General features: G+C 37.8%; 1 protein-coding gene across 1 annotated transcript in view; it reads left to right on the top strand.

Moving 5' to 3' along the window:
* The window catches only part of LOC308620045 (NXPE family member 2-like), a gene marked incomplete at both ends in the record, with an annotated part of 52,920 nt that extends 38,751 nt beyond the window's left edge, over positions 1 to 14,169 (top strand). Inside the window, 7 exon segments of the mRNA XM_081239393.1 lie at positions 5,505 to 6,238; positions 11,324 to 11,378; positions 13,058 to 13,158; positions 13,160 to 13,269; positions 13,651 to 13,851; positions 13,854 to 14,066; positions 14,069 to 14,169. Of these exon segments, the coding sequence (XP_081095519.1) occupies positions 5,505 to 6,238; positions 11,324 to 11,378; positions 13,058 to 13,158; positions 13,160 to 13,269; positions 13,651 to 13,851; positions 13,854 to 14,066; positions 14,069 to 14,169 (1,515 nt within the window).
* Positions 14,170 to 14,468: the final 299 nt, after the last annotated feature.

The raw sequence follows: 14,468 nt of genomic DNA, 5'->3' as shown, positions 1-14,468 counted from the left end.
AATCCAGTCATATAAAATATGAAAAACTGATTCTAAAGTTTTTATGGAGAGGCAAAACCCCCAGGGTAGGCAAATCAGTATTAATGAACAGAGTCAGAGGACTGACACTACCTGACTTCAAGAATTACTATAAAGCTACAGTAATCAAGGCAGTATGATATTATTGGTGAAAGAATGATGAACAAGTCAAGGGAACAGAAAAGAGACTCCAGAAACAGAGCCACATAAATAAAGTCAACTGATGCTTGACAATGGAGCAAAGACAGTCTTTTCAATAACTGGTACTGGAACAACTGGTCATCCATCCATACAAAATAAATAAATAAATCTAGACACAGAGCTTACACCCTTTCCAAAAATTAACTAAAAATGAATTATAGACCTAAATGTAAAATGCAAAACTATAAAACTATAAAACTTCTAGGAGATAACAAAGGAGAAAATCTAACTGACCTTGGGTATGGAGATGACTTTTTAGATATCATACCAAAGGCACAATCCATGAAGGAAATAATTCATTATCTGGACATCTTTAAAATTAAAAACTTGTGCTCTATGAAAGGCAAGAGAATGAGAAGAAAAGCTGCAGACAGAGAAAGTATTTGCAAAAGATACATCTGACAAAGAAATGTTATCCAAAATATACAAAGAACCCTTTTTTTCCCCTCTAGGATTATTTGGCACATTTTCATGTTAAAAAAAATTAGAAACCATTTGATACATATATAATACACACACACACACACACACAGAAACTGAAGCATCTATCTGTAGAATCTGAAATATGAGCTTTTAGATAAGGCTGTAGCTGTAGATAGTACATCAATTCCCACACTGAAAGATTCCCTTATTTATCTCAAAATTGCCGTGGGAAATGCTAGTTGTGCAATACTAACCATCTTTTCCCAAGGGAACAGTCTACCATTGCTTAAACATGAAATTTATCTTTACTACACACATATCCTTTGCCAAACCCATCTGAAAAGCCATTTATTTGGAAGGTTTATTTGATCAATCTACTTTGTAGCCAAAACACCTTCTAGTCCTGCAGTCAAAATTTGGAGCATATTTTCAAGCAGAACTGGATTCCATACGTTAAAAGATAAATATGAACTAAAACTTAGTAAAACAACCCATAGTAACCACATCAAGATGAAAGGTTCACTGCTAAACTACATCAAAATTATACTTACATAAAAGGCACACAATACATATATATTAAAAATTTATGGTCAAAATAAACCAGCTAAGCTGTTTAATTTATTCCCTTCTTGTCAACCAAAGAACTTCTCTAGTGTGTAGTACAATTTAGTGGTTAAGACTACAGGTTCTGGAGCCCACCTCCCTGCTTTTGAATCACACTTCCCACCACTTACTAGCTCTGCATCCCTGGCCAAGTTATTTAACTTTCTCAGGGCCTCAGTTTCACTTTCTGTAGAAGAGGGGAAACAGTTCTACTAGTTTCATAGGGTTGTTGTGAGGATAAATTAGAAAATACAATTAAAATTGTTAGAACAGCATCGACGCATAGAAAACATTTACTAACCATTATTGTTAATAATCTGTAGTTTTTCATTTTGTTTCCCAATTTCCATCTAAGTCTTCCAACTTAAAATATAAAATTGTTGTTAAGGGGAGATTGGGTGTGTCTTGCTTTTGTCTCCACATGTCTCCACAGCTAACACAATACAGGGTACAGAGCATGGATTCACTACATATTTTATGGAAGAAGAGAGGGAGGGAAGGAAAAAAGAGAAATGAAGGAGGGAGGGAGCAACGGAGGGGAAAAAGAGGAGGGGAAGGGAGGGGAAAGGAGAAGAAAGGAGAGGAGAGAAAATAAAGGAGTAAAACTGAAAATGTATAGTCAGGAGTAGAAAGCCAATAGTAATATGGCATGATTTCATGTTAGGGGGTAGAACTCTCTTAATAATTTCACAGGTAACTTGACTGTTCTTTATCTAAATCTACTTATTTAATACTTTTGATATATATGTATGATCACAACTGTTTGAATACATTACAAGTGTGCTTTCTGGTTAACTTTCCAAATATTTTAAAGCATTTAGTTCATTTGGTTTATGCACACACATTGAAAGGTATGAGGAAAAACAAAGAATGAAGCATAAATTCATGTACACAGGCTAATTCAAAGTTAAGCCTTTAGACTTGTTTACCCTAAAACCCACTTCCAGCTTTCTGACCAACACAGAGGTGCCTGAATGCTGGTTGGAGTGGTGAGGACTGAGGCAGCTTCTGGAATTTCTGAGCAGCTCTAGTCAGTACAAGATGGCTCCAGTAGTCTTCAGTTACCTGGACAGTCTGCTGTGGCAAACAGATGTCTCACTATTGGATCCTCCAACCTGGCTCAGTGACCATATTATTGGGTTTGCCTTTGAGTACTTTGCCAACAGTCAGTTTCATGACTGCTCTGACCACGTCTGCTTCATCAGCCCTGAAGTCAACCAGTTCATCAAGTGCACGGGCAACCCATTTATTTAAAAAAGAAATTTCTGGGTAGATATTGACCAAACCATTAGGTGTTTAATTTGTTAATTTAAATGTGCTATGATCTTAACAAGAAGTAACAAAATTGTTATTCTATTTAAGAGAAAAAAAAATTTTGGAAGCGATTATTTACCAGATAGTGAAATTATGATCATACATGATAGTAAAAAAGGATGACAATAATGTAATAAAGTGTAAAAATAAATTCAAAACATGTAATCATCCTGCTAATTTAACTAAGTCTAATTAGAATGAATTTGGGTAGTCTAAGTGATCTAGTTTGGCTGACTAGATTTTTCCTTAATAAAATAGTCGATTTTTCTCTTCACTTTGTACCTGATAAACTTAGTACAAATGTACTTGTTTATAATTTGAAGTGATGTATTTTCATGATTTTCCAGTACTGCTAATTCCTATAGAACAAATATTTTCTCAGAATATTTCTCAAATATTTTCTCAAAATTTTGTGCTCTACTGATAGTATATTTTTATCCACTAAATAAACATTTTCTTGTTTAAAAAAATAGAATTGAATACTTAGATAATGAAAGTATGGAGAACAATCTAAGATTAGAAGCAGTAGAATTATGTCACAAAGGAATTTTTCAGTGGTTTAACTATAAATTTAAATACTTCTAAAAATGTCAAGATATGAATGATAAAATATTTTCTGCAAAATTGAGAGACTAAATGTTAAGATGTTTGTTATATAAAGAACTGATGTCAACCGAGAAATTAAAAAACATTGAAATCAAAATAAAAAAATAAACAAAGGAAATAGACCATATGGAAGAGAAGAGATATATTAGTAAAACCAGTGTTTGAGGGAAAATAAAGTTGAAACACACTAGTATTAAAATAAATGTAATTTAAAACAATAGTAAGTCTCCATTTTCACCTGTCACATTTGCAAATAATTTATTTTATTTTTTTGTTTGTTTTTGTTTTTGTTTTTGCGGTACGCGGGCCTCTCACTGTTGTGGCCTCTCCCGTTGCGGAGCACAGGCTCCGGACGCGCAGGCTCAGCGGCCATGGCTCACGGGCCCAGCCGCTCCACGGCACGTGGGATCTTCCCGGACCGGGTCACGAACCCGTGTCCCCTGCATCGGCAGGCGGACTCTCAACCACTGCGCCACCAGGGAAGCCCCTATTTTATTTTTTAACATCTTTATTGGAGTATAATTGCTTTACAATGGTTTGTTAGTTTCTGCTTTATAACAAAGTGAATCTGCTATACATATACATATATCCCCATATCTCCTCCCTCTTGCGTCTCCCTCCCACCCTCCCTATCCCACCCCTCTAGGTGGTCAGCACCAAGCTGATCTCCCTCAGCTATGTGGCTGCTTCCCACTAGCTATCTATTTTACATTTGGTAGTGTATATATGTCAATGATACTCTCTCACTTTGTCCCAGCTTACCCTTCCCTGTCCCCGTGTCCTCAAGTCCATTCTCTATGACTGCTTCTTTATTCCTGTCCTGCCCTTGCAAATAGTTTTAATGACAATGTTTTATAATTTAACCACCAGTATTTAAAGTGATGAATTTTGTAAGGGAGACTTAATTGAGATATCCAACTCCTTTCTCTTGGTGAGCAGACAGCTATCCAAACTCCTCAGTCAGAAAATGGATTTTGTATGACTCTTTTATTCAGGTAATGATCCAGTTATTAAAATCTGATATATGTGATGCTATATAATTGTTTTGGCATAATGAAATATCTTGTTCCAGAAAAATCTTTGACTATAGTTATGCCAGGGGAAATAAGACACCTGGGCTTCAAGCCTTTCCGTATAAATATTAAACAGCAGTTGACTTAAAAAGCAAAACAAAGCAAAACACAAACAAGCCAATTAAGAAACAAACAGGGGTAGTTTCCAACTCTAGCTTCACCTATGTCATTTTAGGCCATGGCTAAATGTACTTCCATGGGGCTTGAGAGATTCCTGGGACCTGAACAGACTTAAACTGGTAGTAATATTTCCTCCAATTACCTCATTTTCCAGGTGAATTCATGGCATTCATTGTCAGCTAAACAAACTTTTGATATGACTAAATATGTCTCTCAGTACTCTTGTTAAGGAGCATTATACATAACTCTTACACTTTGCTGCAATGATAAAAGAGACACCGGTGTGGCATGACAGCTAGTCTTACATATTGCTGGTGGCAATATAAACTCTTGAGAATGTATTTGACAGTCAAGAAGAATAAAAATGTTTATATTTATACTTTGGTTGATTGATAACTTAATTCAATAATATATGATCTGGTACTTCCATCCCTAGGAATCCATCATAAGGAAGTAATCCTGTATATGAAAAGTTGGAAAATATCCAAATGTGATGTAAAATGGAAATGAATAGCTATAATCCAATTGTCCAATATCATTGGCCACACAACCCATTTTACATCCTCTTGATGGAGTATCATATAACCATTAAAAATGATCATGAAAATTATGTAACAATATTAAAACATTTATAATCCATGGTATTATCTGCAAAAAAGTATTAGAACTATATTTTTAGTATGATTACAGCTAGATAAAATATATTTATAGAAGGAAAAAGAAAGGACATAATAATTAAAAAATACTATAAAGATAGCAAGGCTTAGGTAGGATCATATTTTAAAAAATATGCTGTTTTCCATATTGCCTATAATATGGCTATATGATTTTCATAAAGAAAAATAGGCCAAATAAGGAGATGGTGAAGGGAAACACAAAACTCCAATCATTAAATAGTATATAATTATTCTATATATTTAATTTTTAAGCCAATGGCTTCTAGAAGAAATCATCAGCTGGCAGCACAGGAAGTCACATTTCATGGAAATTAATCCTGTGATTCCAAAACTGAAAACTAGTTAGAATCCATTTTTGATATGTGATTGCATCTACTGAAATGTATGTAAACTAAACCATAATAATTTATGTTGAAAGACAAGCCATATTATTTGCTGATAATATATCCCTTTTCTCATAGTACTTCAGTTCTTGTTCAGTTTGAGAAACCCTATCTCTCTGAATCATGGGAACACCTTCAGAAAGTCCTTCTACCCAGAAGCACCACCCGATCCAGAATTTTCACCAACAGAGACTGAGCTGAGAATAAAGGGGATCATGGAGAAACTAGACCAGCTGATCCCACCCAGACCCTTCACCCACGTGAGCTCCACCACCAGCACCACACACAGCAAAGCCACCCTCCTCAGCCCTCAAGACACATACTGCAGGGGGGATCAGCTAGACGTCCTGCTGGAGGTGAGGGACCACTTGGGATGCAGGAAGGAATATGGCGGGGATCTCCTGAGGGCCAGGATGTCCTCCCCAGCCCTGAAGGCAGGTGCTTCGGGAAAGGTGACAGACTTCAACAATGGCACCTACCTTGTCAGCTTCACCCTGTTCTGGGAGGGCCGGGTGTCTCTGTCTCTCCTGCTCATCCTCCCCAGTGAAGGGGTGTCGGCTCTCTGGAGGGCAAGGAACCAAGGCTATGACAGGGTGATCTTCACAGGCCAGTTTGCCAGTGGCACCTCCCGGGTCCTCCCTAAATGTGGCCTGACCCTACACTCGCGTGCTGAACTGTGCAAGTACCTGCACTATCGCGACCAGGAAGACTTCTACTGTGTGAAGCCTCCACGTATTCCCTGTGGGGCGCTGACCCACATGACCACCAGGAATGCAAACATTTCCTATCTTAGAGAGAAAGAATGGATCCTTTTCCGCAGGTAAACGGGCCTTCAAACACAATCATCGATACAAAGAGGGAGACTTAGGTTCAGACCAACACTGCCTAATATCTTTTCTTAATCAAGCTCCCTTATGTTGACTAGGTTATAATCAGAGATTCAGTGCAGATGGTAATATATTCACAGGGTCCCATACAGGTCACCTCTACAACTGTGGTTTTATTCATCCTGAACTATTTGCTAAAAGGACTACAACCAATGAAGCAATTCATGTGGGTCTATAGTTCTCCAGAGTTTGTAATACTTCCAGATTCAGGAATATTCTGGAGACAAGTATTTTCTATAATGTATTCCATGGAATACCAATCCTATAGAGTGTTAATGGATGCTATGCAAAAACAAAAAAAAGAACAACAACAACAACAAAAACCCAAACAAACAAAAACCCAAGGGGAAAGAATGCTATCATTATTTAGTCTACCTCACCCTTTACAGCAAATGAATCACCAAATCCTGTGAATTGTGCCTCTCAAGTATCTCCTGAACCAAGCCATTTCACTCTATTGCTGTTGCCTCTATCCTTGTATAAACTATCATCCTACCTCAATTAGATTATTACAACAATCTCCAGAGATGTTTCCTTGCTCACAGCCTTGTTTCCTTCCTATCCACTCCATACCCAGACCAAAGTTTTACTTTTCCTTGCTCAAAACACTTAATATGATCCCATTGCTCTAAGGATGAAATCCAAACTCTTTAATATGTTTACAAGGACTTACCTAGCTCTGAAGCCCCTTATCTTCTGCTGCCTTGCTCTCTGTCAGTCAAATTGAACTCCTTTAATTTCACAAATGGACTGTGGTGTCTCTCAGCTCTGGCATTTCACAAGCCTTCATCTAAACACCATTTCCTCTGTGTTTGGTTAAAATGCTAGTCCCATACTCTTCCATTGCATTCTATTCTTCCCCAATCATAATACTCATTACACTATTAAATTTCAGATATATATTTTATACCCTCTGTTAAATTGTAAGCTCTGTGAGGCAATAACTGTAACCATTTTTTTCACCATTCATTCATTCAATTTATAAATAGCACATTCTATATTCCAGACACAGCTCTAGGTGTTGAGAATTTAACATTGTAGTTTGGTAGAAAGACAACAAACCAATAAACAAATAGATTTGTAACATAAAATCATCAGAATAAGAGATCTGAATGTGATGGTGAATGTTATTTTAAAAGCGAGGTCAGGTAAGACCTGTCTTGAGAACCAATCTGAGGATGGGTCACTTGAACAGTAACCTGAATGAAGTGAAGAAGTGAGCCTTGTGAACTATGGGGGGAAACACTATTTCAGGAAGAGGAATAGAACCTGAAGCAATGGCATGCTGGAATGTTCCAGGAACCATGAGGGGGACCAGGGAGGCTGGAATGCAATGAGAGAGGGAGAAAGGAGGTCAGGCGAGTAGGCAGAGCCTTAGAGTATCCATTAACTTTAGTCTCTATTCCTTCAAGTGGGATGGAACACAAAACATTTCCCAAAATTACTTGACTGTGGACCACGTATTTATTTATGTATTTATTGGCCGCACCACGCAGCATGAGGGATCTTAGTTCCCCAACCAGGGATCAAACCTGTGCTCCCTGCATTGGGAGCACAGAGTCCTAACCACTGGACTGCCATGGAAGTCCTGGACCACCTATTTAATGGATCATTTTCAGGGATTGTGGTTCCATAATTTGGTAAATGCTGCTGTAGAAAGGCCTTGGTTTTCGAGAAGAGCAAGTTGGATATCACAATATTCTGGAAATTCAAGTTCAAATCCCATTCAAACATTATGATGACACAAGGGGAGGGGGCAGGATACAACAGAACTCACCTGGCTACAGGATTTCCTTTCCACTCCTAGGTCACTTTTACTTCTTTTTGTTTTCCTGGTCAAGGTGTGAAAAAATCCATTTATCCTATGGCTCAGCCAAAAGAGGCTAGACTTTTTCAAATAAATATTTTACTGAAAACTAAAGGAGACATAATCATGGAGACATAAAGGCCTAAGTAATTGCAAAGATAGAGACCTTCATGTCTTGAAGGTCTCAGAACCATATCTTAACTCTATGGGCAGAGACTACCTTTGCTGATTCCATATTCCTTGTTGGCCACATCTGCTCCCTCTTGAGATGGTCCTCCTTGCAGCTTGGGTTGGAGGAGCTCTCCTTGTACACTCACCTGGCTGCTCTCAGCAAATGCTAAGTCCCTGGTCTGGCAGATCTTCAGATCTGTATTTTGGGTCTAATCATGCTTCTCAAGTGAGCTATGCTCATGACAATAATCTGCCTGACTCCATTTTACTTCCCAAAGGACACATTTACTTCCTGGATCCGCTGCTCTATTCAAACCATCTATTCTACCCTGCCTCCGTTCCCCCTGCCCACCCTCGCACTGCCCAATACATGTAAGTAGATATCTCAATCTTCTCAAAGGTGATTTAGTGCCCACACAAGGAACAATTGGCTTCATTGGTGACTCTGGATCTGAGAACTCTCACGGATCATTCTATCACTAAGCTCTAGGGCCCCTTCTTAGGCCCACACCAGGTTCTGTGCCATCTTTCTTTCCCACAAGTCCAGGGACTAAGCCTGTTTCTCTTTCATTTGTCACAGAGTAAATACATTTTCCTACCAGGGTTCTCTCTCCCAACCCTAGCTGCAGAATCAGATCTACCTCCTCAGATACTCACTTCTTCAAAGTTAAAAAAGTATTTTTTCTTCTTATTTTAAGAGTTTTATTGAAAATCATGATGGGAAAATAAACAAGGGGTATCACATGAGAACACATCACACAGGCAACAAGTTGTTGACAATTCTTTCTGTTTCTGTTATGTTTCTAATACTATGGACCCCCTTCTGAAATGTGATACACAAGCACACTCAATACTAAGACCAGACACATTGAAATGAATGCCTTTATACCATGAGTACATATTTTTAATCCTAATTTTAAGGTCCCATCAAAGTTTGGCTTTGGTAACCAAATTTACGAGGTAGCCGGCTATTGGTCTCTTTTGTCAGCTTCAACCTTACCTGGAATGGATGTAGAAGAATCAATGTTTCAAGTTTTAAAGTTCAAGTTTCCCACTGAGACAAATTTTAATTTGTGCCAAAGAGAGGTCTGATAGGCGCCTCAGTAAGATACTCTGGAGCGACTATGCTTGGCCAGTGTAGGTAGCGTCTAGTAAGTGGCAGAGTCAGAACTGGAATCCTGCTATCCCCTATTCTAAAGTCAGTAGGCTAAAGCACAGTCTCCCACTCCATCACTCTATGCAGCCATCACTGTCCAGATACCCTAGCCTCTCTGCTCTCCAGCCCTCAGATGCCCTTGATAAAGAAAATATTTTTCACTCGACCTAAAAAAATCCTTTCCTGGGATTCCAGCAATCCCTCTCAATTTTTGAAAATGTGTCCTTTGTCCCTCCTGGAGATCTCTGTGGCTCTGGGCCTGGAAGTCCTTCCTTCCCCCAGATGTATTTCATTCTGATGAAATGAATTTGATTGATCAGTAAAGTGACCATCTTAATTGGTAAGACCTATACCTTGAGGTGAAACTCACTGTGTCAGGGCCTTGAAATATTATAGTGAATAAGATTTGACTTACTTACTCACTATAATATTTCAAGGCCCTGGCACAGTGAGCTCTCAAGGAGATAACAGAGAACAGAAAATAGACTCCTGGGGGGATTTGTGAAGGAGGAGAGTGCAGGGAGGAGAGGCTGGAGAAGTAGATACTCGTAGGAAGTGTTATGCCATTTGAGGAACTTGGTCCTTATCCTGCAGGTTGATGATGGAAAGTCATGGAAAGATTTGGTGTAGGGGAGTAAAACAGGCAGCACAGAGGATGTATTTAGGTGGATAACCCAAAGGGGCAGAAAGACAATATTATAACAATCTAGGACATAGTTCTCAAAGTAATGTCCTTGTATCAGCAGCCTCAGCATCACTTGAGAGTTTGTTGGAAACCCAAATTTGTGGACCCCCGCCCCAGAACTAATTTTTTCTAGCTTTATTGAGGTATGATTGACAAATAAAAATTGTATATATTGAAGGTGTACAACATGCTGTTTTGATACATGTATACGTTGTAGAACAATTACTAAAATCAAGCTGATTAACATATCCATCACCTCACATAATTTGCATTCTTTTGTGTGTGGTGAGAACCCTTAATATCTACTTTCTTAGCAGATTTCAAACATACAATACATTATTATTAACTATACTCACCATGGTGTACGTTAGATCCCCAGAACTTAGTCATCTTCTAACTGAAAATTTGTACCCTTTAACCAACATCTCCCCACTTCCCCAACCCTCAACTCTTGGCAACCACCATTTTACTCTCTGAGTTCAGATTTTTTAGATTCCACATAAAAGTGAGATCATGCAGTATTTGTCTTTCTATATCTGGCTTATTTCACTTAGCAAAATGTCCTCCGAGGTCATCCATATTGTTGCAAATGGCAGGACTTCCTTCCTTAAGGCTATTGTACATATAAACCATATTTTTCTGTACCCATTTATCCACTGATAAACACTTAGGTTGTTCCCATATCATGGTTATTGTGAATAATGCTGATATGACCATGGAAGTACAGATATCTCTTCAAGTGCCCAGAACTATCGAATCAGAAGCTCTGAAGATGAAACCCAGCAATCTGAGTTGTAACAAGCACTCTAGATGATTTTGAGGCACGCTTGAGTTAGAGAAGTACCTGCCAAGGAAAATGTCCATGAAGGACTGGATTACTACGAGTGGTAGATGTGGAAAGGGTGGCTTGTGGTAGAAAATCATTTGGAAGGTAAAATCAAAGAGATATATATTTGATTAATTGCACAAAGAAGGTGAGTGACTCTCTGGATCTCTGCATTCTTGTCATCAGTAGGAGAACAGTTTTATAGAATCCTGGCCCATCTATTTCCTGCAAAATATCTAAAATATATCAAAATAAAGAAAAAAGTATTTGCAGAGAGTTGAGAGTGGTTTGATCCCTCTAAGTCCCCCATGATTCATTCTTACTTTAATGTCTGGACAGCTATCAGGCTATTTTACTTTCCCATTTCTTGAAGGTCCAACATGGGGCTTGAAATAATGAAGGACTTTACCTCCATCGAGGTCTTGCCATGTAACAAGTCTATTGCGTTCACAATTTATCCATTTAAAGGACATTCTTACTTTAAGAGATATTTCTTGAACATTAACCATTTCAATCTTTCATTTCCTGGGATAAATAGTATTAATCATCTTGGGTTTTGCAGAAGGGTTTTCATTCTTGGAAATATTTCCATATCAATTTAAACCAATTTTCATCTTGAGTCAGATATAAAAGGCTAGGTAACCCTTCATTTCAGCTGCCTTCTCTCAAAATGTACAGGTTATTTGTACTTGTATTTCAATTTGGGATTTGTTCCTGAAAAGCCAATAATTGGATACTGGTGAAAATGTCTCAAATGAACTACAGAGCTAGAAAATCTCCTTTCACCTAAACCATCTCAGTTAAAGTTCTATGAACTAGCAATTCCTGTGAATATTTTAAATTTTATCACATAAACTTCAGTGGTCAATACAAAGCCATCTCACTTATCAAAGTGATGTTTCTGCTATCCTGAAAGTAAAGTCAACTTCAGAAATCAAATTACTTCTGTTTTAACAGTCAATGGGGTATGCATTTATCCATTGCCCTTTTCTCATATATTTAGCACATGTTTATTGAGGACCTACTATAGGCAAAGAAGTTTGTTAAATCCTGTGGAGATATAAATGGATCAGGAACCCAGACCTAAAGTTCAGTGTCTTTGGGAAAGACAGATCCCTTCTCTGCCATGGCAACCATTGTCCATACCCAACCGTTACACCAAAGAAAGTTCTTTGACCCTTGAAGCCACTTGAGTCCTCTTAACACCCCTGTGGTTTCTCTCTTGCCTGGACAGTAATTTCTAGTAAAGTCAGGCAGTTTCTTATAAGACAGTGCCAGACTTATTTTTGGAGCCATTTATAAACCTGACATACTTCAATATGGATAAACTTAAGTCCCTAAACATATACCCCAAATCTGAACAATGTAGGTAGATGACAAAAAGATGTGTTTTTAAAGTGGCAAAATTAAAAATAGCCTGAGTCACACATGGATGGAAAGCTTGATACGAGTCAGTGAATTCAACTTAGGCCACCTCAAAGTGGAATATTCAGAATAAGCAGATAATGTTCCTCTCTTTTTCTGCACTAATCAGACCACACAGAATATTAAGTTCAGTTCTGGGCACAAGAAAGAAACATTGAAGGAGTTTTCCTATTAACTAGAAAACATGGTTCTGATACATACAAAATAAACAACGTGTAATAGTCATTTTGTAAAGGTGTTCAAGTTTTCTCCATGGATAAGGAGTATGAGGAGGAGAAGATGTCCAGTCCCCCCTGGCCAGTGTCATGGGTATGATATTCAGCTGGGCTACCGAGTCCTGCTCTTTTGCCACCACACATTTCCCCCTGATTTTGGCTAGCTGTCTCACAACTGAGTGACATTAGGGACAAGATGAAGCCCTGGGAAACATTGCAAATGCACAAAGAAAAAAATTTAACCCCAGTCTAGGAAATACCATTCATTATTGGGATTATTCAAAATTGAGAACTTTTAACTAATCCCTTAACATGAACTTATTAAATAAATATTTGGGAAGAGAGGATGGCAGAGACAGAGAAGGGTGGACGGAAAAGGGGGAAAAGAGGAAGAAAATGAGGAAAGTGTTTCTGAAATAACTTGTGATAATAAAAGTTGCTGACTGTGGGAATTTTTATTGCCAGAGAGTGAGAACATAGAAACAAAATGTCAGCTTGGCATGAAGACTCCTTTTCCCAGCGGTTATACTGTGAAAAGAAGGTGGATTGCAGCATTTTGCAAACAGATCGTTAAATGAAACAAAAAATATAAATGACTGCTTGAAGAGAAAACTTATTTACCTCATGGGAGATTCAACACTGCATCAGTGGATTCACTACTTACAAAAAGTGGTAAAAAGTATGAATTTTATTTTTATTTTGAAACTATAGTTGCCTTCAGAGGTTATTTTTATAGTAGAATTCTTTGCTTCCCTTTTCTGACGTTTATTATTTTTTAAAATTTGCCAAATATTTGGATTTGGGCTTTTAATAAAAAGTTAAATTTTATTTTCTTCATTCACAAATATTAACATTTTCTTCCTCTTTCTCTATGCTGATAATAAGTTCAAAATTCTGTTAAGATTTTAAAGCATCTGTTAAAGTTCCCTTCCTCCCACAGGCCAGCAATGCTCTTAGAGTTAGAAGTGATCTTAGCTAGAATTTTACAAATATGTGCATTTAAAAATTATATCATTATTTTCCTTTTGTTAAAAGATTTATTGATTTTTTTTCCCATCAGCCTTAAAATGTTTTGATCATCATGGAGCTGGGATCTTTAAAACACATGTGCTTCTGGATGCTGAAAGACATATTTTGATTCAGTGGAAAAAACATGGTCATCCATTTATTACCAAAAATCTGTTCTCAGTGAAGGACGAAAATTATATCCCATGGGAATTTGCCCGGGTAGCAGGAGACAATGACACAGCCATTGTCATCACTCTGGTCAGCACTTCAGACCCCTCCCCATCAAAATCTTTATCCGTAGGGCCATCAATGTTCAAAAGGCCATTGAACATCTATTTTTGCGAAGCCCAGAGATCAAGATGATCCTGAAAACTGAAAACACCAGGGGGATGTCTCAAAATGCAGAGATGTTTAGTGACTTTCATGGTTACGTTCAGAATCTTATCATGAGGGATATTTTTGTGGATCTCATGCCTGGGACATGACTATGGCATATAACACTGATAATGCTCATCTACCTGACTATGTGATTGGAAATCAGATTAACATGTTCTTAAACTACATTTGCTAGAGGAAAAATACAAAAAAAAAGCCAGTACCAGCCATTCTCTATAGATGACCTCACTTACACTGCAAGGATAGTTTAATGAAATCCAAGGTAGGAGGAAACAAAATAAAAATAATTACTGTTAAAATATATGTAACTTAAAAATTACCATTTAAACCATTTTAAGTGTACAATTCAGTGGCATTAATGACATTCACAATATTGTGCAACCACCATCTTGATCTATCCCCAGAATTTTTCATCATCCCAAACAGAAACTTCGTATCCATTAAACAATAATTCCCCTCCCCCCAGGCAACCAC

Source organism: Mesoplodon bidens, assembly GCF_964165515.1.
Source record: "Mesoplodon bidens genome assembly, chromosome: 7".
NCBI classification, from domain to species: Eukaryota; Metazoa; Chordata; class Mammalia; order Artiodactyla; family Ziphiidae; genus Mesoplodon; species Mesoplodon bidens.
Note: the sequence above shows the minus strand (reverse complement) of the source record. Positions and strands in the feature narration are given on the sequence as shown.